The sequence below is a fragment of the Littorina saxatilis genome, linkage group LG5, assembly GCF_037325665.1.
Source record: "Littorina saxatilis isolate snail1 linkage group LG5, US_GU_Lsax_2.0, whole genome shotgun sequence".
NCBI classification, from domain to species: domain Eukaryota; kingdom Metazoa; phylum Mollusca; class Gastropoda; order Littorinimorpha; family Littorinidae; genus Littorina; species Littorina saxatilis.
This window is the reverse complement of record NC_090249.1, coordinates 4,836,032-4,859,461: the sequence shown is the minus strand read 5'-3', so window position 1 is coordinate 4,859,461 and position 23,430 is coordinate 4,836,032. Positions and strand designations below refer to the sequence as shown.

At 43.6% G+C, this 23,430-nt stretch overlaps 1 protein-coding gene and 1 long non-coding RNA gene across 2 annotated transcripts in view; both read left to right on the top strand.

Moving 5' to 3' along the window:
• The window catches only part of LOC138966128 (succinate receptor 1-like), a 1,660-nt gene extending 754 nt beyond the window's left edge, over positions 1–906 (top strand). Inside the window, exon 1 of the mRNA XM_070338245.1 lies at positions 1–906. This exon is cut by the window's left edge and continues 754 nt beyond it. Coding sequence (XP_070194346.1) covers positions 1–633 — 633 coding nt within the window. The 3' untranslated portion in view covers positions 634–906.
• A 9,993-nt stretch (positions 907–10,899) lies between these two features.
• Positions 10,900–21,482, top strand: LOC138966134 (uncharacterized). The gene is made up of 5 exons (XR_011455614.1): positions 10,900–11,053; positions 11,345–11,454; positions 12,554–12,630; positions 18,517–18,720; positions 21,325–21,482. It is a non-coding gene; the product is annotated as an uncharacterized lncRNA (long non-coding RNA).
• The last annotated feature ends 1,948 nt before the right edge of the window (positions 21,483–23,430 follow it).

Sequence of the window (23,430 nt, the reverse complement as noted above, 5' to 3'; positions counted from 1 at the left end):
GTCGGTTTGGCGTCGCTAATCCTCATGGGTCTCCATTCCCTGGTTGCTCTGAAGTTCAAAGTCGGATGCGAATATATTCCTGCTATACGCGCGTCCATTACGACCTACTACGCGAGCGAGTTCTACCATAACCATCCTAAATTGATTGACACTCTGAACGTCGCCGTTTTCGCGTTCACCCTGCCATGTTTCTTCCTCGTCGCCACCACCCTCACCACCGCCATCACCGCGGTCAAGCTAAAGCGAGCTTCCTCGTGGAGAAACAGAGCCTCGACGGTTCCCACCATGGAAACCAAGGAGATGGCCGTGACGAAGATGCTGGTGGCAGTGTCGTGTGTGTTCATCCTGTGTAGCCTGCCGAACATCCTCTCCAGAATAATAAGCCTGTTCGCCCCAGGGATGAAACTCGGAGGTCGAAATCAAAACGTCCACATGGTCACCGTCGCTTTGCTCTACCTCTTCAACGCCATCAATTCCAGTGTCAATTTTATCTTCTACTACAAAATGGGTTCCAGTTTCAGAAGGATTCTTCGAGGCGTGTGCGTTGGGTGTTCAGAGGAACAGAGTATTTCTACTGACCAGCTGTGTACTGCTGTGACCAGTGCAAGTGTGGGAGGAACAGAGACACTTTAAACTTTTTTTTACATGTAGTCAAGTTTTGACTAAATGTTTTAACATAGAGGGGGAATCGAGACGAGGGTGTTCGCTTTCGCTCACATTTCAATATTTAAAAAAACAATTCGTGTACATCGGATATGACACAGCAAGTCATGTAGTATTCTCTATGTGTTTATCTATAGTAGATCTAATGGTCTGGGCGCAACTCAGTGTGCGACTAGCAGTGTCGGTATTGATCGCCTGACACTGTAAGGCAATTTTCCTTGTTTTTATGAGGACAGTAAACATTTTGAGTTTTGAGTCTTTGAGTCTAATACGTATATGTGTGAGTATGTGTGCGCGCGTGCGTGCGTGCGTGTGTATGTGTGTGTGTGTGTGTGTGTCTGTCTGTGTGTCTGTGTGTCTGTGTGTGTGCGTGTGTGTGTGTCAATGCGTGCGTATGTGAATGTGTTTGTGCAGTGTATATTAAAAAAACAATTGATTTCAAAATGAGTCAACTTCGAGTGTTCTCAGTATCATTGTAGCGTAAAGTAAGCTTACCTCAGTTTAAGCGCATATTATATATCGTATCTATTCAACGCCCACCCTCTCCTTTCGGCCATAATATGTCGCAAAGGGCATAGTATCTAGAACACATAAACGCTGTCACATCACCTGCATCCCATCCCCACTGAGGGGACATGCAGACGCAAAAGGGAAGAAATGGACGTACAGGCTGGGACTCCTTTCCCTGATGCAGTTCGATCTTGCCTTTGTCCCTGCGGTGGCTGCACTGCACCACCACAACCCCTTGACGTCGACATGGCCAAGCACTTCAAGGTTTGTTTTCGTTCTTGCTGGGTTGGGTTGATGACGTCACCGAGGTCTCTTTCGTCAGGCACCAATCCCGAGCATCCAACGAGACCTGACGTCATCGGCGGGGAAAGACGAACATGAGAAAAAGTCAGTTTATATCGGTAGTTTTAGAGGGTCAATTAAGTGCCGAAATACCCCGTACATTGCGGAATGATACCGGTAGAATTCTATCTGGTAAAAAGCATGCGTTCACGTCCTATACCAAAGATGACCAGAACGTAGACTAGTTATGTTCCACTGGACACTGCGACTTACGTGCCCAACAGTCAGTGCCGACTCTTCCAGCGAAACAGGCTTAGAATGAAGTGTTAAAAGACTTCCAAATAAGGCTGGAAAGACGCAAAGAGATTAAGGCCACAGATGGCACGAACTTTTGGTACAAAAACATATTTTTGGTTCTCAGCTTTTTTAGGTACTTTGAACACCATTGTAATCATTGTGCGAAGTAATACTGTCATCTTTTAACCTTTTTCTTGCAATAAAGCGATCATTTTCAACATGTTTTATTGACATTTGACACCATTTTAATAACTGTTTTAACACAAGCACCGTCATTGGGAACTATTCATCATTAACAATGGGCCGGGTAGCGCAGTGGGTAGAGCACTGGACTTGTGATCCTAAGGTCGCAGGTTCGAATCCCGGCAGGGACGGACACGGGTCAACTTTATGTGCAGACTCAGAGACGGTATCCATGTTCCACCCCCGTGTCACCACTGTGGCACGTAAAAGACCTCGGTCATTCTGCCATAAGTGCAGGTGGCTGACTACACCTAAACACGCACACACCTGGGTAGCGTGACTCTCTTGCTGCTAGCTTTCCACTGGGAGGAAGCGACCCGAATTTTCCAGCATTGGGATAATAGAGTATATAAAAAAAATATTAAAAAAATAAACATACCAAGAGGCCAAATATCGTCATTTTACGAAGGGACTGTCCACGCACAGGGTATATATATCAGGGGCGGACGAGGGGGGGGGGGGTTCTGGGGTTTCCGGACCCACCCCCCAGCCAAAAAAAAATGGTGTTTTTTTGGGTTGAGTTTCAATTTTTGGGGTATTAATCAGTGACAAAATCTGCTGCCTGAAACTGGTAATGATCATCCTCAGAATGCACCATTTTGCATCCTTTTTTTCCAAATTTTCCGGGGGGGGGCATGCCCCCGGACCCCCCCTAGCAAGCTAAGCGCATTGCGCCGTCGGCTCGGCGCTTCGCGCCTTCACACTCATATCTTCACAATATACTTTTGGAAACCCCCCCCCCCCCCCCATAAAATGAACTGATCCGCCCCTGTATATAGTACCCAGTAAACGCCCATCCCCCATTGTTAGACACATTTGTTACACAAGAAGGATGGACGTGTACAAGGTACTGTACGGTACTGGCAGCGTACTTTTCTTTACAATCCCTGCACAATATACTGAGTCGAAACAAAGATCTGCTGCATTCGGTTATTTACTATTTAAGAAAAAGAAAAAAGTGTAAAGTGCCTGGCCTTCAACTGTCTCTTCTATATGATCAGAACGCATAAATTGTGTGTGAATCATGTTTCTAAAACACCCATTTTCAGCAATGAGGTGCAATTGCTGTCGCCTTAGGCTTAGGTTATTTTTCAATCGCGAATGCTGTTCAATAATTTGAAACTATCATTATATAGAAAGGTTTGCGGCGACTTCGGACAATAGATAGCTGGTATCTCCGAGTTTCTTTCTCCGCGTTACAATGTTGCCTCGGAACCCTTTAAAAACTACATTATTTTATTGATCGGGAGGTCGTGGGTTCGAACCCCGGCCGGGTCATACATAAGACTTTAACATTAGCAATCTAGTGGCTGCTCCGCCTGGCGTCTGGCATTATAGGGTTAGTGCTAGGACTGGTTGGTCCGGTGTCAGAATAATGTGACTGGGTGAGGCATGAAGCCTGTGCTGCGACTTCTGTCTTGTGTGTGGCGCACGTTATATGTCAAAGCACCCCCCCCTCCCCCCCTGGCCATCCAATGTACCTCTCAGAGAAAAAAAAATGTGGACTTTGGACCCCTGCCTTCAGTTGGAACCCCCCCCCCCCCCCCCCCCCCCGCCCCCTTCAAACGAACTTGGTCCGGCCCTGCAGAATGAAACTGAACGCAATGCAATTTTTCAGCAAGACCGTATACTCGTAGCATCGTCAGTCCACCGCTCGTGGCAAAGGCAGTGAAATTGACAAGAAGAGCGGGGTAGTAGTTGCGCTGAGAAGGATAGCACGCTTTTCTGTACCTTTCTTCGTTTTAACTTTCTGAGCGTGTTTTTAATCCAAACATATCATATCTATATGTTTTTGGAATCAGGAACCGACAAGGAATAAGATGAAAGTGTTTTTAAATTGATTTCAAACATTTAATTTTGATCATCATTTTTATATTCTTATTTTTTAGAGCTTGTTTTTAATCCAAATATAACTTATTTATATTTTTTTGGAATTAGAAATTGATGAAGAATAAGATGAACGTAAATTTGAATCGTTTTATAAAAAGAAATTTTTTTTTACAATTTTCAGATTGTTAATGACCAAAGTCATTAATTAATTTTTAAGCCACCAAGCTGAAATGCAATACCAAAGTCCGGCCTTCGTCGAAGATTGCTTGGCCAAAATTTTAATCAATTTGATTGAAAAATGAGGGTGTGACAGTGCCGCCTCAACTTTTGCAAAAAGCCGGATATGACGTCATCAAAGGTATTTATCGAAAAAAATTTTAAAAAACATCCTGGGATATCATTCCCAGGAACTCTCATGTCAAATTTCATAAAGATCGGTCCAGTAGTTTGGTCTGAATCGCTCTACACACACACACACACACACACACACACACACACACACACACACACACACACACACACACACTCACACACACACACATACACCACGACCCTCGTCTCGATTCCCCCTCTATGTTAAAGCATTTAGTCAAAACTTGACTAAATCTAAAAAAAATCCACATCCTGACTGCTTTCTGCGTGTGAAGCGTGCGAATTGATTTTACGAATTAATTTCTTAAAAGCCACCTACGTTAATCTGAGAAATTAATTCTTTAAAAAAAAATCCATTCTGCGCAAGGCTGAAGCAGTCAGATTAGTATGTATCCAAGTCAGTGTACGGATTGTCTTATCCGTGGAATAGCCTAGGTGGATCGGAAACAGTGAGTAGAACAAGAGGTTTTCACACAAGTTTCACAAGTTTTTGATAAGGTTTTGGCCCCAGGACTGTGCCTTTAAAAGACCCGACAGACAATTGTGCATTGCCATGCAACATGAAACACACTGGGGCGTTGATGTTTATCGCCACGGTCCGTGTGTTTACGGTTAGCTGGGCAGTGATCATGACACGGATATACTGATTGCGTCTGCAGTATCTCGGAGCGTCACAGGTACTTGGAGTACAATTTCAGATTTTGTTGAAAAAAGTTTTCACCCCAAAAAATCTGTACTCAGTGTCACCAAGACTAAGAAAGCACAAATCCAGCGTGAAAATGTTCGCCCATGGAGGCTTCGTCATGACAACATTTCAATCAATCAATCAATATGAAGCTTATATAGCGCGTAATCCGTGCGTACAGTTCTAAGCGCTTGTCGAAGAGTTGTCAACACAGGACTAACAAAGAAACTAACATCTTCAGACGGACACGAACCCTATCACACACTAGCAAACCCTGGTCAACATACAACAAACAACTGTTCAACAACAATGTACACATCAATAGCTAGGTCCAAACAAAATAATATCAAGCACAAAGAAAATCCCTCTCACAGAGCACAGCACAAGAATGTCTTTTGGGGCACAACTCATCACGTCGAGCATGAAGGTCGCAGCCAGCTACGGGAAGAACTGAGTCTTCAACCTACACTTGAACGCGTCAAGAGAGGGGCTCTGGCGAAGCTCAAGCGGCAGGGAGTTCCAGACGGAGGGGCCCGCGGAGGGAAATGCACGCTGACCAGCAGATGCGAGTTTCGAGCGAGGGATGTGGAGGCGGAGAGGGTCAGCAGCAGAACGAAGGGGACGGTCGGAGGGCTGGGTGTACAGGTCCAGGGAGGATTGAAGGTACTCGGGAAAGGAAAGTAAACCGAAACCTAAAAACAAATATGGCATTGAACCAAAAAATGAAAAGGATTGTTTGTCTCACAGGTTTGTTTTTTTAGATTTTGTTTAATAATAATTTCCCCAGTAGAAAATGTTAGGAACATTGTCTCACAATTAGTTTAATGCACGTACGAATGAATTCGAAGAAGAGTCGGTTATTAGTGTTCAAAACAAACCTCGTAACCACCATTTTTCTGATTTTCGTTTTTTTGCATCATTGAAATCGTAATTTTGTTACCTACCTTCTGAAACAAAAATCAAATAAATATGTTGCCTAATTAGTTAATTAAGCTGCCGTAAACGAACCTCATTACTCAAAACCGTTTGCGCGGGCTTTCAACTTTACCACTTAAGGGATCTTACGAGGTTTTCTCGGAAAACGGTGGTAATTTACAAACCTCGTATTGGCTTTTACGAGGTTTTCGTGAACTGTTTTGGTGGGAAATTGATCAAAACATCCGGGTTACGAGGTTTACGTCTACACGAAAGCAGCCTGGTCTTGAGAGAAACTGAATGGGACAGAGGTAAGTGCTCCACTTTCCTTGCTGAAAATACGAAGACAAGTCGTTTAACTTGGCTTTTCCATTCCTAATTGAGCAATGTTAATCGTGCGTGATTGAATATGACGTAGATGATATTATAAAAGAGAGAAAATGTTGTTTCTTCGAAGCAAATTCGGTTCCAATGCACTGCCGCCTCTCTCTCTCTCTCTCTCTCTCTCTCTCTCTCTCTCTCTCTCTCTCTCTCTCTCTCTCTCTCTCTCTCTCTCTCTCTCTCTCTCTCTCTCTCTCTCTCTCTCTCTCTCTCTCTCTCTCTCTCTCTCTCTCTCTCTCTCTCTCTCTCTTGACACACACACACACACACACACACACACACACACACACACGTCGCCACGCACACGCGAACGAACACGCCGCACACGGGTACACGTGCATTCGTGGCAGCGTTTTATTTACGATATTTCATTGTTTGTTTGTGACGTCTTATAACACTCATTTTCCTTGTGGAATACTGAATTTATTATTTTTTTTAATTTACAGTTTCAGAAAATGGCAAACATCACTCCGCCATCGAGCAGTGATGAAAACGACCCTTGGATCTGCGTCGTGTGTGGAAAAATGGCCAAAGACAGTGACAAACTTGACATTGACTTTGTTCTGAGTCGTGATCGAGTTATGTTTGACACAGATGACACACCATGGGTATACTGTATCCGCTGTCGCAAGTATTTTCATGTGAGATGTGTTGACTTCGACACAGTCGAGATTGTTATATTCACTGGCCATCACTACGTCTGTGCAATCTGCGGAGAGTAAGAAGGTTAAACATGAATTGTTCAATTCAAGGAACCGTCATTAGGAGCTTTCAAATACTGGAAGGACTTTCAGAAGACAATCTTATCTGCAATGAAACTCTTGAAGACGGCGTAGAGTTATTGTCTCCTGTCTTGCCTACCCATGAGGATGCGTCAGCCCCTGATTCTGTTCAGGACCTGCTATTGTCTCCTGATTTTATTCAGGACCTGCTATTGTCCCCCATCCCTTCTTTTTCATATCAAAGTGGGTCACCGTCCCCCATCCCACCTGAATTTGTTCAGGCTGTGTCTCACCAGAACACGCCTTGTCGTACGCTGTCAGATCATGAACACAGTCAGACTGCCAAAGAGGACTCCCAAGACACTCTAAATGATGATAAGATCACTGACAGCGACGACTCCTACCACCCTCTTGACGACGAAAATGAATCCACAGATTCATATGAAATACCAACTCAACTTGCGAGCCCTGTGGAAGAAATGTCACCGCTACCGCCACCATCTCCAACGCCTCTCGTTTCTTCAGTTAACAAGGGCAAGAAGAGACGGAAGGCCTCGGATGGCATGGCCAGGGAAAATAAGGAACTCAGATTGAAAGGACAAGCGTATATTGGAAGAAGTACAGACCACAAGGGAAAGCAAAGTTTCACGCGTCAGAAAAAACAAAGACAACAAGGGCCAGCATGTATTTCGGACTTCTGCCGCAGATCACAGCAAAGACACTGCAATGAGATTTCTGATGAGGAAAGGTCCGAGATCTTCTCAATGTTCTGGAAAGAACTGGATTGCGGTCAAAGGAAAACATATGTGTCTTCGATGGTGAACTATGTTCAGGTCAAGAGGCGACGAGGAATAGGTCGAAGGGAAGGATCGTTTGAGTACCACCTGAAAGTTCGGGGAGAGAGACTGCAAGTCTGCCAAACAACTTTCTTGGAGACGCTTGCATTGAAAGAATGGAGTGTACGGAGCTGGGTCCTGCAAACAAACAGGCCTCTTGAGACTCAAGAGCCCAGCCCACCGCCTTCGGTGAAAACAACACAAAACAAAACAAACGAAAAGAGTGCTGTAGCCAGGATGTTCATCGAACAGCTCCCTAAAGTACCGTCACACTACTGCTGTAAAGACTCTTGAGTCTCAAGAGGCCTGTTTGTTTGCAGGACCCAGCTCCGTACACTCCATTCGGGCGGGGATATAGCTCAGTTGGTAGCGCGCTGGATTTGTATTCAGTTGGCCGCTGTCATGCAGCGTGAGTTCGATCCCAGGTTCGGCGGAAATTTATTTCACAGAGTCAACTTTGTGTGCAGACTCTCTTCGGTGTCCGAACCTCCTCCCGTGTACACTACATTGGGTGTGCACGTTAAAGATCCCACGATTGACAAAAAGGTCTTTCCTGGCAAAATTGCTTAGGCACAGTTAATAATTGTCTACCTATACCCGTGTGACTTGGAATAATAGGCCGTGAAAGGTAAATATGCGCCGAAATGGCTGCAATCTACTGGCCGTATAAAATTTCATCTCACACGGCATCACTGCAGAGCGCCTAGAACTGTACCCACGGAATATGCGCGATATAAGACTCATTGATTGATTGAAGACTCCAACAAACTGTATTTGGAAACAATCATCCAATCCAAGACTCACCTGTACAAACTCTTCAGAGAGTTCTGTGACGAAAATGGACAACAGCGAGTATCAAGAGCGACACTAATGAGGGAGCTGAAGGCGATGAACATGGCTATTGTTAAACCACGGAAGGACCAGTGCAACCTGTATTTGTCCTATAAGTATGGCCAGGTTTCGAAAGAGGAGTACGACACGCATATCAAGCGTAAGGTGGAAGCTCAGACAGAAAAGAAGTTGGACAAAAGAATAGCTGAGGATGACAGTGACACTTTGGTCATCACAGCAGACCTGCAGGTAGTGCTTCTCTCCCCAATGTTGTTTGCAAATGCAAACTACTATAAAAGTAAACTTTGCTGCCACAATTTACACCCTGTATGATTTGGCGACACGAGATGTTGTGTGTTATTACTGCCATGAAGGGATCAACGGTGAAGTGAACAGCAGTAACTTTGCGTCCTGCTTATTAGATTTTCTCCAGAATGTTCAAGGCAGTCGTGAGACTCCTCTGCGTACGATCATCATCTCTGCCGTGTGCTGACAAAACCGAGTAAGTCCATTTTTTTCAAAAATGATATTTTTTGTTCATCAAAAAGAAGAAATCAATGCGCATCTTTTGTGTTAATTTCTACTTTTTAGAGTGCTTAGATAAGCAGATATGAACAGGTAAGTCCACAACCAAAAACAAATTTTTAAGTGTGCATGAATGTTTTGACAAAACCAAGTAAGTCCAAGGGTTTCCCAATTTTCGTATAATGGTAGTTTCAAAATTCTTTCAGACGACTCATACAGAAAAGACGTCATTTTAAGTTTAGAACTCACAAATGACGTCATTTAAAGTTTAGAACACACAAATGACGTCATTCGATAAGGCGAGACATAATGACGTCACCATATGACGTTTTCAGTGATGTACATTTTAGTCGGTCTCCGGTCTCTGACCGATCCAATTTCCCCAGGACCTATAGCTTTAACCCCAGCAGAACACAGGTCCGATTAACCTACAGAAGAAGTGGTCAAGGGTCCGATCGTTTTTGACAATGAAGCGGACAATACGGACTGTTCAATTTTCAAGAGGAAAGCTGGTTTCGGTTTTGCCAAGCGAAAGTATGCACTGCGTGTGACCAGTTTGTTGAGTGAACGAGGCACCATAATTATGGGATCTGATTCTTTGAATTAATTTATCCTCAAGTTGGATCAAGAAGAACAAGAGGCGAAGCCTTCAAGGCTCACGTAAGAAATCGACAAACAGTAACACAAACTCAATCACTCCGTCACACACACACACACAGTACACACACACACACACACACACACACACACACAGTGACACACACACACAGAAAGAGCACAGGTGAAACTGTGCAAGAAAGCGAGACACTAGATCTAGATCTGTCTGTCTGCATGTAGCCTACTTACATGGACACGACTGCCAAATAGTCTCGGCCCGTTCAAAATAACAATCACCGAGACTTTCAGTAATTCCATCGCGTGACGTCTAACCCTCGTACGTCATAATGTGACGTCAATGTAATATGACGTCTTCAAATGTTAAAGTTTCTACCACAGACATACATACATACATACATACATACATACGCACGCACGCACAGACAGACAAAAGTTAGCATCGCATAGGCTACACTTCGTGAGCCAAAAAAGAAAACAAACCCATATGGTGCCTCGAGTGCAGGCAATGCACACCGCTACGATCGGAGTCAACTCGTAAATATCTCCTGCTGCGCAGCAGCGTCAGGGGATGACTTGAGTCCCCTGGCATATTACCCTACGCTCGATCGCAGCTTTGGTTTACAACGACGAACGACAAAGCTACGATCGTCTCGGCGAGGATCACCGAGGTTCACCGAGGATATACTCTACAGCTGATCAGATCGGAGACAGTGCCGATTCTTTCGTAAATATTTGACGATTGCAATAAAAATTTAAAAAAGTACTCTTGATATTGAATTCAGACACGGTACAGATCTGGTTGTTGTTTTTTAAGGGAAAGTAGCATTTCATATCAATAAAAAATAAAAAATAAAATGTTTACGTTTTGTGTAGTCTCATTCAAAATCTCACTGTCCCTGAGACTTTCCGTCCGGGTCCGTGTGGAACACCAAGACTGATAAGACTGAAATGATCTCTCGCACAGAAAGAGAGGGATTTATCGAAATTATGTAATACACGCACACACACACACGCACACAAAACCAGGCTATATTCAATGATATGATCATCTGTTTCACTGTCGGACTTTTGTCGGGCCTAGCTTGATGATGGACTAATTTATGCCGCCGGGAACACCGCCAGATTGCTAAGCTGGCAGGGTCAGGACTGACCTCAAACATTGGGGTTGAAGCAAGAACACGAACAGTTGCCAAAAGGTGTGCGATTCGGGAAAAATTTTCAAATTTTGTCTGATTTTGGTTATAAGACACGTTGAATCTCGCGGAAAGGCGAAGCATGCGGGCATGTTCACTGTGTCAAAACACTGACTCGGCCCCACAAGCTGTTGACAGCAGTTGAAAATGGTAAGCCTAGTTGCAGCGGGAGATGTTGCTGCTACTTGTTTGAAGTATATGAGTTCTCAAAGGTGAAATTCACAAAAATGCTGCAAATTTATTCTCCTTGTGAAACGGACCCCGCCATGATCTCATTCTCAATGAGTTATGCCCCTTGAACATGACAGTATAGGCATGGGGAAAGAAATAATTTTCAAAATGAGTTTGCCTCATACTTGCCCTTTAATGTTGTACAATATTAGATGCACATTTAGATATGTTTCCTATTTACAGGACGCAAGATATGTTTTCTATTTACAGGACGCACCCGCCAACCACCAATCCAGATCCAGGACAGTTCAGTGCTTAATTTGTATTTGACGTTGTCTTGACCATCAACTGAAAACTGAGTCCTTGCAGTGTAAATCATAGTATGTACAATATTACATTTATATATATAAATTAATGATATATAATTAATATATATTATATAGAGGGCTATTTATTTTTCCTGTTTTATGGTAGAAGAAGGCACTATGCAGGGATGTTGCTACAAATTCATACCTGTAGGACAAATGTCCTGAATTTTTCAGCATCACTAGGACATTTGACCGCTTTCAGAAAGTGTAATAGGACATTATAATTATGATTTTGCGCCAAACAGCTTATAACACATTCCATGGAAGTGTTACAATGTCGATCATGCGCCCACACACACACACACACCCACGCTGTAGAATACACACATAATATAGTAAATACATCAACACAGTGTGCGTATAATGTTGTATTTGTTTAGTTTCAAAGAAACCACAAAAAAGAAACCAACATGAACAACTTCAGGATAAAAGTTGGAAAACAAAATGATCAGTTTGATCTAATGCTGATCTTTTGCAGGCTTTAGGTTTTTTTTCAGCGGCATAATTCAGTGCTTCGTCTCGTATCGAAAACAAAAGCAGACGACAAATTTAGTTGGAGTTGTCTCCCATACTCCTGTAATCCACTATTATTTTTTAGATCAGTGCGCTGCACCCAGACGGTTATACCCAAACGGCGCATACCGCAAACGGTTTGGGAATTCCCGACAAAAGAAAAGATCCGCACGCGGCACTGGCAACTTCAGTGTCTGTATCTGTATATGTGCGTTACGTTGCTAGCATCCAGATTGCTGGCTTTGGCGCTACGGGTGTCAGCTGAACACGAGAGCGTTCGGTCTTCTTGAAGATTTGTATCTTGAAATGAAAATTAACGAATATCGCGCTGTCCGAAGGAATGGAGTACATATCGGACAATGACCACGCTCAGGCTAAAATGATAGGACATCTGACCGACATGCGGCAATGTGAATCGGACATTTGGGGATTTTGTAAAATGTCCGATGTCCGACGCCTAACGACATTCCTGACTATGGAATATAATAAACAGAAACATCTTCATCTGAATTGCAATAGTCAAAAGTTGATTCTGACAGGTTGTGTACATTCTTTTTTCTTCTTCATTTTTTTCTTCTTATTTCTATTTCCTTTTCAGACAGTGCTTCAAGCAAGACAAGATATCCCATGGATGAGATGTTGTACCTGCCATATCACTTCGCTCTCAGTCTCAAGGTCCTGTTCAAATTATCACATGCCTGGCTTTAGTATGTAGTAATACTTTTGATAATGATAGTTTTTCTTTTGGTTTTATAGAGGGTGGGTAGCAGATCTATCATCTATACTTACATTTTTGTCATTTAATCATACAATGCTGTTCACACTGTGAAATACATAAACAAAACCATAATCTTGAGAGATAAATGTCTTGTTAGTGGAGAATGGTACTGACTGGATGTCTCATTAATGGGGTATGGTACTGGGGAGATGTGTTAGTGGTGGGATGTTTCGTTAGTGGGGTGTGGTACTGATGGGATGTCTCGTGGGTTTAGTGGTGGGATGTTTCGTTAGTGGGGTGTACCGTGTGGTACTGATGGGATGTCTCGTGGGTGCATGTGCCACTCATAGGATGTCTTGTGAGTGTGGTGTGGTACTGATGGGATGTCTCGAGAGTGCGGTGTGGTACTGATGGGATGTCTTGTGAGTGCGGTGTGGTACTGATGGGATGTCTTGTGAGTGCGGTGTGGTACTGATGGGATGTCTTGTGAGTGCGGTGTGGTACTGATGGGATGTCTTGTGAATGCGGTGTGGTACTGATGGGATGTCTTGAGTGCGGTGTGGTACTGATGGGATGTCTTGTGAGTGCGGTGTGGTACTGATGGGATGTCTTGTGAGTGCGGTGTGGTACTGATGGGATGTCTCGTGAGTGCGGTGGGGTACTGATGGGATGTCTTGTGAGTGCGATGTGGTACTGATGGGATGTCTTGTGAGTGCGGTGTGGTACTGATGGGATGTCTTGTGAGTGCGGTGTGGTACTGATGGGATGTCTTGTGAGTGCGGTGTGGTACTGATGGGATGTCTCGTGAGTGCGGTGTGGTACTGATGGGATGTCTTGTGAGTGCGGTGTGGTACTGATGGGATGTCTTGTGAGTGCGGTGTGGTACTGATGGGATGTCTTGTGAGTGAGGTGTTGTTCTGATGGGATGTCTCGTGAGTGCAGTGAGGTACTGATGGGATGTCTCATGAGTGCGGTGTTGTTCTGATGGGATGTCTCGTGAGTGCGGTGTGGTAGTGATGGGATATATGTCTTGTTAGTGTGGTTTGGTACTTGTGGGATGTCTCACTAGTGGCATGTGGTAGTGGTGGAATGAATCGTTAGTTGGGTGTTGTACTGGTGGAATGTCTCGTTAGTGGGGTATGTTTCTGGTGATGGGATGTCTCGTTAGTGGGGTATACTACTAATGGGATGTCTCATTAGTGGAGTGTGGAACTGGTGTGATGTCACGTTAGTGGGGTGTGGTACTGGTGGGATGTCTCATTAGTGGAGTGTGGTACTGGTGGTATGTCTCGTTAAAGGGATGTGGTACTGGTGGGATGTCTTTTTAGTGGGGTGTGATACTGGTGGGATGTCTCGTTAGTGGGGTGTGGTACTGGTGGGATGTCTCGTTGGTGGGGTGTGGTACTGGTGGGATGATGTCTTCTTAGTTGAGTGCGGTACTGGTGGGATGTCACGTTAGAGGGGTATGCTAGTGATAGAATGTTTTGTTAGTGGAGTATACTACTAATGGGATGTCTCATTAGTGGAGTGTGGTACTGGTGTGATGTCTCGTTAGTGGAGTGTGGTACTGGTGGGATGTCTCGTTAGTGGAGTGTGGTACTGGTGGAATGTCTCGTTAGTGGAGTGTGGTACTGATGGGATGTCTTGTTAGTGGGGTATGTTTCTGGTGATGGGATGTCTCGTTAGTGGGGTATACTACTAATGGGATGTCTCATTAGTGGAGTGTGGAACTGGTGTGATGTCACGTTAGTGGGGTGTGGTACTGGTGGGATGTCTCATTAGTGGAGTGTGGTACTTGTGGTATGTCTCGTTAAAGGGATGTGGTACTGGTGGGATGTCTTTTTAGTGGGGTGTGATACTGGTGGGATGTCTCGTTAGTGGGGTGTGGTACTGGTGTGATGTCTCGTTAGTGGAGTGTGGTACTGGTGGAATGTCTCGTTAGTGGAGTGTGGTACTGATGGGATGTCTTGTTAGTGGGGTATACTACTGATGGGATGTCTTGTTTGAGGGGTATACTACAGATGGGATGTCTCATTAGTTGGGGGTGGTACAGTTGGGATGACTTGAAAATGGGCTATTGTACTGGTGGGATATCTCATGTTAGTAGGGGGATGTACTCATGGGATGCCTCCTTAGTTGGGTGTGGTACAGGTAGGATGTCTCGTTTGTGGGGTATAGTAGTGTTTGGATGTCTTGTTAGGGTGGTGTGGTAGTGGGGGGATATCTCATTCATAAGTGGCGTGTGGTAGGGGTGGGATGTCTCATTCATAAGTGGTATTTGTGGGATGTCTCATTAGTGGCGTTTGGTAGTGGTGGAATGTCTCGTTAGTTAGGTGCGGGATGTCTCATTAGTGGGGTATGGTACTGGTGATGGGATGTCTCATTGGTGGGGTATACTACTAATTTTGTTTGTTTGTTTGCTTAACGCCCAGCCAACCACGAAGGGCCATATCAGGGCGGTGCTGCTTTGACATTTAACGTGCGCCACACACAAGACAGAAGTCGCAGCACAGGCTTCATGTCTCAACCAGTCACATTATTCTGACACCGGACCAACCAGTCCTAGCACTAACCCCATAATGCCAGACGCCATGCTGAGCAGCCTCTAGATTGCCAATTTTAAAGTCTTAGGTATGACCCGGCCGGGTTTCGAACCCACGACCTCCCGATCACGGGGCGGACGCCTTACCACTAGGCCAACCGTGCCGGTCTATACTACTAATGGGATGTCTCATTAGTGGAGTGTGGTACTGGTGTAATGTCACGTTATTGGAGTGTGGTACTGGTGGGATGTCTCATTCGTGGAGTGTGGCACTGGTGGTATGTCTCGTTAGTGGGATGTGGTACTGGTGGGATGTCTTTTTAGTGGGGTGTGGTACTGGCGGGATGTCTCGTTAGTGGGGTGAGGTACTGGCGGGATGTCTCGTTAGGGGGGTGAGGTACTGGCGGGATGTCTTCTTAGTTGAGTGTGGTCCTGGTGGGATGTCTCGTTAGTGGGGTATGCTAGTGATGGAATGTTTTGTTAGTGGAGTATACTACTAATGGGATGTCTCATTAGTGGAGTGTGAAACTGGTGTGATGTCTCGTTAGTGGAGTGTGGTACTGGTGGGATGTCTTGTTAGTGGGGTGTGGTACTGGAGGGATGTCTCGTTAGTGGAGTGTGGTACTGGTGGGATGTCTTGTTAGTGGGGTGTGGTACTGGTGGGATGTCTCGTTAGTGGAGTGTGGTACTGGTGGAATGTCTCGTTAGTGGAGTGTGGTAGTAGTACTGATGGGATATCTTGTTAGTGGGATATACCACTGATGGGATGTCTGTTTCGTGGGGTATACTATTGATTGGATGTCTCGTTAGTGGGTTGTGGTACTGATGGGATGTCTTGTTAGTGGGGTATACTACTGATAGGATGTCTCATTTGTGGGGTTTACTGCAGATGGGATGTCTCGTTCGTGGGGTATACTACTGTTGGGATGTCTCATTAGTTGGGGGTGGCACAGTTGGGATGACTTGTAAGTGGGGTATAGTACTGGTGGGATATCTCATGTTAGTGGGGGGGGGGGGGGGATGTATTCATGGGATGCCTCCTTAGTGGGGTGTGGTACAGGTAGGATGTCTCGTTTGTGGAGTATACTACTAATGGGATGTCTCATTAGTGGAGTGTGGTACTGGTGTGATGTCTCGTTAGTGGAGAGTGGTACTGGTGTGATGTCTTGTTAGTGGGGTGTGGTACTGGTGGGATGTCTCGTTAGTGGAGTGTGGTACTGGTGGAATGTCACGTTAGTGGAGTGTGGTACTGATGGGATATCTCGTTCGTGGGGTATACTACTGATGGGATGTCTCATTAGTTTGGGGTGGTACAGTTGGGATGACTTACTCCCCCCGGGTTAGGGGGAGTCCCATATTGATTGGGACGAGAAAGAATTTACCCGATGCTACCCAGCATGTCGTAAAAGGCGACTAACGGTTCTGTTTCTCCTTTTACCCTTGTATAGAATATAGTCAATTTTTATAAAGATTTTAGTCAAGCAGTATGTAAGAAATGTTAAGTCCTTTGTACTGGAAACTTGCATTCTCCCAGTAAGGTCATATATTGTACTACGTTGCAAGCCCCTGGAGCAATTTTTTGATTAGTGCTTTTGTGAACAAGAAACAATTAACAAGTGGCTCTATCCCATCTCCCCCCTTTCCCCGTCGCGATATAACCTTGAATGGTTGAAAACGACGTTAAACACAAAATAAAGAAAGAAAGTTGGGATGACTTCTAAGTGGGGTTAGTACTGGGGGGATGTGCTCATGGAATGCCTTTTAGTGGGGTGTGGTACACACAGGATGTCTCGTTTGTGGGGTATAGTACTGGTGGGATGTCTCGTTAGTAGTGTATAGTACTGGTGGGTTCTCGAGTTAGTGGGGTGGGGTACTCCTGGGATGTCTCGTTGGTGGGTATGGTACTGGTGGGATCCCGCATTGGTGGAGTATAGTGTCGGTTGGATCTCATGCTTTTTGGGTGTGGTACTCACGGGATGTCTCGTTAGTACTCTTGCCTCGGGTTTAGGGTAAACAGGTCTGGGGGTGTGGTTCTGGTGGGATCTCGCGTTAATGAGGTTTAGTACTGTTGGGATGACTTATTAGAGGGGCCTGGTACCGATTGGATCTTGCGTTAGTGGGTATTGTACTGGGGATGTCTCACTTGTTGGGTGTTGTAGTGGTAGTATGTTTCGTTAGTTGGGTATAGTGCTTGTGGGATTTTGCGTGAGTGGGGTATAGTACAGGTGGGATGTCTTGTTAGTGGGGTGAAGTACTGGTAGGATCTCATGTTAGTTTGGTGTGGTACTATCTATGGGTTCTTGCGTTAGTGGGGAGTAGTACTCATGGGGATATCTCGTTAGTGGGGTATACTACTGGTGGGATGTCTTGTTAGTGGGATGTGGTTCTGGTTGAATCTTGCGTTAGCGGGGTATAGTACTGGTTGGATGTCTCGTTAGTGGGGTTTAAGGCCAGAAAGTTGCGAGTATTGTACTTGCCATGGTTAGTATGCATGTAACTGGCGAATAGAAATGTTCATCTACTCGCCAAATGCGAGTAAAAGTGTCATTAGTGGGGTCTGGTACTGGAAGGATCTCACTTTAGAGGGGTATTGTATTGTTCGAATGTCTCTCGTTAGTGAGGTAAAATACTGGCGGGATGTCTTGTTAGTTGGGTGTGGTACTGGTGGTATGTCTTGCTAGTGGGGTTATGTACTGGTGGTATGTCATGTTTGTGGGGTTTTGAACTGGTGAGGTGCCTCGTTAGTAGGGTCTGGTACTGGTGGGACCTCCTGTTAGTGGGGTATTGTACTGGGGATGTCTCATTTGTGGGGTGTGGTAGTGGTGGGATGTATTGTTAGTGGGTTATAGTGCTGGTGGGATTTCGCGTAAGTGGGGTATAGTACTGGTGGGATGTCTCGTGTTAGTGTGGTGTGGTACTCCTTGGTTCTCGTGTTGTACTTATGGGATGTCTCGTTAGTGGGGTGTGGTACTGGTGGGATCTTGCATTGGTGGGGTATTGTACTGGTGGGATGTCTCGTTATTGGGGTGTGGTACTGGTGGGATCTTGCATTGATGGGGTATTGTACTGGTGGGATGTCTCGTTATTGGGGTGTGGTACTGGTGGGATCTTGCATTGATAGGGTAAGTGGGATGTCTCGTTAGTTGGGTGTGGTAGTGGTGGTATCTCGCATCAGTGGGGTATTGTACTGGTGGGATGTCTTGTTAGTGGGGTAAAGTACTGGTGTTAGTTGGTTGTTGTGCAGGTGGGATGAGTGATGCACAATGCAATTAGTATCTAACTTGGTGGCTCTTTGTTGCAGACATCTTCCTGGTGTGTTTGTTCTACTTGCCTTGCCTGGTAGGAAGAGCATTCACTGGTTTAGAAGCTTGCAAGATGACAGCTATGCTAACCACATATTGGAGAACATTGGCTGACTGGTGCAAAACAACATATCTCATCAGCTTTGTGATGTGACTGTGGAATGCAGCCTACTGAATACAAGTGAACATCATGCTGACTGTCTGTAAGTGTACCGGTAATTGAGTGTATAGATCTCTGCATCTGCATGCAAAAAAAAGTGGTCACTCATGGTTCATGTATTACGGTTGCTGTAAGCCATTTACCCAGCATATGGCAAAAAGAAAGAAAACACTTATACCAAAGGCAAAGAAATTATGACAAAGAACACATAATGAATCGTTGTGTTTAACATATATGTGATCCATATGCTTCTTACTTTATGGTGTAAGGATGAGACGGAAAACCAGATAAAGAGTCTTTCTTGACCACACTCAGTATCAAGTTCCTAATATTGTTGAAACTGGATTTATCTTCAAATTTGCTTACACCTCATTTCTAACATAGTAGCTGTCGGTCATCACTTGGTATGTCTTGCAAATCTCTCACAGGATGTGTACGCATCACTTCCTCACAGGCTACAATCAGTTAAAGGAGCAAAGGACACACAACTAAGTGCTTTAAGTTTGTAAGTGTATCTGGAAGGCCAGTAAAATAAAATAGAACGGTGATAAATACAAGACTTATTTTACAACCATTTGAAAAATACATACATCCTCCGTGGCTGCCCGCATAACGAAATCATTTTTCTCGTGTATTGAACTTGCCAGTGTTTCATCACAGAGCATAGTCCGCCCCACACTTTGCTTTGTGTACATTACGTGAACACCCGCACAACACAACATTTTCACGAGAAAAACACGTTTATTTGTTTGCTTTGTCTGTATTACACATTTCTATTTACATTTACCACTGACACACCTAATTGCATACTTTATAGTTTGCAAGTGAACCGTTATCATACAAAATAACGTTATCACGAGACGAACAGAGATATCAGAGATTGTCTGCTTCTCAAATGTTTCGCGCAAATCATGTAATATCTATTTTTGCGAAAACCTCCCGAAGAAATGCAATCTCAGCGGCTTCAACCTGCAACATATTCGTGCTTATTTGGAATGTGACGTCCTGTTCTTCGTCACTAAAACTAAGCATCGCACAGAACCAGCGCCCTTCCATTAGATAGCAACAACTTGTTTTGAAGCCAGAGCCACTACCGACTGAGCTGTTTTACCACCTAATTCCCTAATTGATGTTAGCTGAGAAATTATGGTACTCACATTCATTCTAATTGATATTCCATCAGGTACACAAAGATATTACCAGATATTGCCCATCAAGAATTTCTTTAGCCTTCAATTGTACTGGAAAGTCTGTTTTCTTGTCCAGTGTAAATTTTAGTTTCTTTTGCATACAAACTCATATGAGTAAAACATCTCTTGATCATCCTTTGAACTTCAGAAATAAGAGCATTGTTTGTAACACATTCACACGTCCAAACAGGATTACATATCCTGCTGTTTTACACGTAGAATATAACTTAAAAAAACCTAAAAAACATTGTAAAATTCCTTCACAACATCCATATGGTAAGATGTCGGCCTCCTAATCAGGAGGTAGTGAGTTTGAATCCCGGTCGCTGCCGCCTGGTGAGTTAAGAGTGGAGATTTATTTGATCTCCCAGGTCAACTTATGTGCAGACCTGTTAGTGACTTAACCCCCTTCGTGTGTGCATACAAGCACAAGACCAAGTGCGCACGGAAAAGATCCTGTAATCCATGTCAGAGACGATGGGTTATAGAAACACAAAAATACCCAGCATACCTCCCCTGAAATCGGCGTATGTTGCCTAAATGGCAGGGTAAAAATTGTCATACACATAAAAATCCATTCATGCTAAAAATATGAGTGAACGTGGTAGTCTAAGCCTATGAACAAAGAAGAAGAATAATATGGGTTGAGTGTGAATCTTACAATCTGTTCCCCATGGTTCAAAATCATGCAACTTGGTACATATTCTTGTATTCAAAAGGTAAATATGCCAATGAATAAAATTGATTTTATGTGGGAATGGTTGTGTCATATAGTGTTAACTGTTATTTGGTACATACTTGCGTTGAGAGATGAAAAACAGTTGGAATCAGGAAGTCAAATCTATAACCTAGGCAGAACACACCAGTACATGTACATGCAAGTTGGCCAGCGTACACATATTCCATGCTACTTGGGTTTAAAGCGCATTGCACAGTGTAAACAAACATTGTTCAATACATTGTCTAGAAAGACCACCCAAGACAGTATTTATGTTTATGTTAATACTAGAACGTTCAAACTCTTATTCCAAGGTATTCCTCAAATACATGTATGTTGTCATCAATACAAACCCTAACCAAACTCTGTTGCTCTTTAGGCGATTTTGAATACGTCCAGCAACAGCATGTGAATTGTAGGCTGCTCTTCTCAGGGTCGGAAAGTAGGAAGAAAATCAAAACAGCCACGGTGCAGCGGAAGAACTTGGGGATAAATACTCATGTCCAAACAATACCATAAACACAGCTGTTTTAAATTGGAATAACTCGGTGCTCAAAAACTTATTTTAAGTATTCCTGGTGTTTTCAGTAACATGATTCCAACCCCCAGCCCAAACTATATAGCTCTCAGTCCTTGGTGCACTTTATTCCTTTAATTAAACAAAAAGGATAGCTCACATTGGAATAGAATGTTTAACACAAATGCATTGTAACTTTTGGTGTTGTTTGTTTTGTTACAGATTGATCATGCTACCTTCCTTGGCCTCCCCTGGAACGGATGTTTCCTACAGGAGTCGAATTTTCTGCTGTTATTGATCAGACACCACTGTCACATGTCACACAGAACAGTGAATTCTTCAACTCATAATAAAAAAAATAACAGTAAAAAGCTACCTTTCTTGATTTTGTGTGTGATTTGCCAAATGTGAGAACAGATGAGTGTGTGACATATTGTGGGATTTGGGTCTTTCTCAGAAGTGGTGCTCAAGTTTCCATGTTACAGCTGTCATCAAATACATTTCATATTTCATTGTGTAACTCGACAGATCAAATGACTACAAACAAAATTGGACACAGAATGCTGAAGGATTCATAAACAATTCAAGAATGCATTTGATTGGATTTGGGTAAGCTGAGCAAAAATTAGTTTCATGCACCACTTTTAAAGGCCACTCCCTCCCTCCACCAGTATCATCATTGTGTAAAGCAGACCCATGGCTTTATACTAAATGTGTTTACTTTCTCTTTCTGAACACGTTTAGTTAATGCATATGTAATTCTTTTGACCATGATTTCTGAGGATGACCCAATTCACTTGTTTTTAAAGGCAGAGATGACCCTTCCGATTTTAAGATTTTATTCTTTGGCAAACTTTTTAATTCTTATTTCAAGGTTCTTCATAACAATTCTAAGAAAAGGTGTTTCTTGTTCTAAAACGTTATATTGAATTATGGGTCAAAGTGGACCTTTTTAGGGATTAAACATGTAGTTTTGTGGAAACATTCATCTTCTGGAAAAATGAACTTACAACTTTGAAGTATGTTTTGTTTTACTCTAAACAGGTCTCTAGAAGCAACAACATTTTGTTTACAACATAAATTTCAAAAATAAAAGAAAGTTTTTGACAGAATTTCTAAAATCATGTAATTCACAAAAAGCCTGTTACTGTATTTGTTTGTTTGGTTAACGCCCAGCCGACCACGAAGGGCCATATCAGGGCGGTGCTGCTTTGACATATAACGTGCGCCACACACAAGACAGAAGTCGCAGCACAGGCTTCATGTCTCACCCAGTCACATTATTCTGACACCGGACCAACCAGTCCTAGCACTAACCCCATAATGCCAGACGCCAGGCGGAGCAGCCACTAGATTGCCAATTTTAAAGTCTTAGGTATGACTCGGCCGGGGTTCGAACCCACGACCTCCCGATCACGGGGCAGACGCCTTACCACTAGGCCAACCGTGCCGGTCTGTTACTGTATAAAAACGCATTTCTGGTGAAAGTAAGATCTGACAGAAAGTCTAGAAGATGACTAGTCGACTCTTTACCAATGAGAAAACAGCGTCTAAAGTTTTCAATATGGTGTCAACAGTAAATACAATACATGTACTTTGAAAATGATCAGTTAATTGCAAAAAAGAGGATGATAATTACACCACACAATGATTTGTGTGGTGTTCAAAGAACCTACAAATGCGCAGAAAACAAAGAAGGATGTGTTTTGACCCAACGTTTGTGCCATCTCTGGCTTTAAGAACCTGTCGGTGCCATAGACTTAAATAGATATTCTTGTACAAATATGTTGAAAGCATCATAACATGAAGATTTCAAGTGACAGAGAAAAATAAAACACAAAATATATTCAGCATACTTTTATGGACTTTCAGCATCACAGTGAATGAGACTTAAAAAAAAAACCACATGCATTAAACTACGCTGCTGAAGATCACAAACTTGATTTTGTAAAGCCAGGTTTTATTTAGAAACCTACAGGTAACGTTTAAAAACGAAAATAGAAAAGATATGCAGTAATGTATATTATTACTGTATAAACGTATTGTTTAAAGGTATCGCAGATGGTGTGGTATTGTGCAGTTTGTGTTGACTGCAGTGGCTGATCAAGAAAAAGTGCCCATGCAGTTGTGAATACATTGTATCAGTGTAGGGTGGTGTGTATATGTTGTCTGCAGTAACTTCATCAAGGAAAAATTCCTACGCAGAAGATGTTGATGCATTGTGTCACTGTCGGAGTAAATAAATCTGCATAGACTACCAGCGTCCAGATGTGTGTGCTCTCTCGGCTCTCTCTCTCTCTCTCTCTCTCTCTCTCTCTCTCTCTCTCT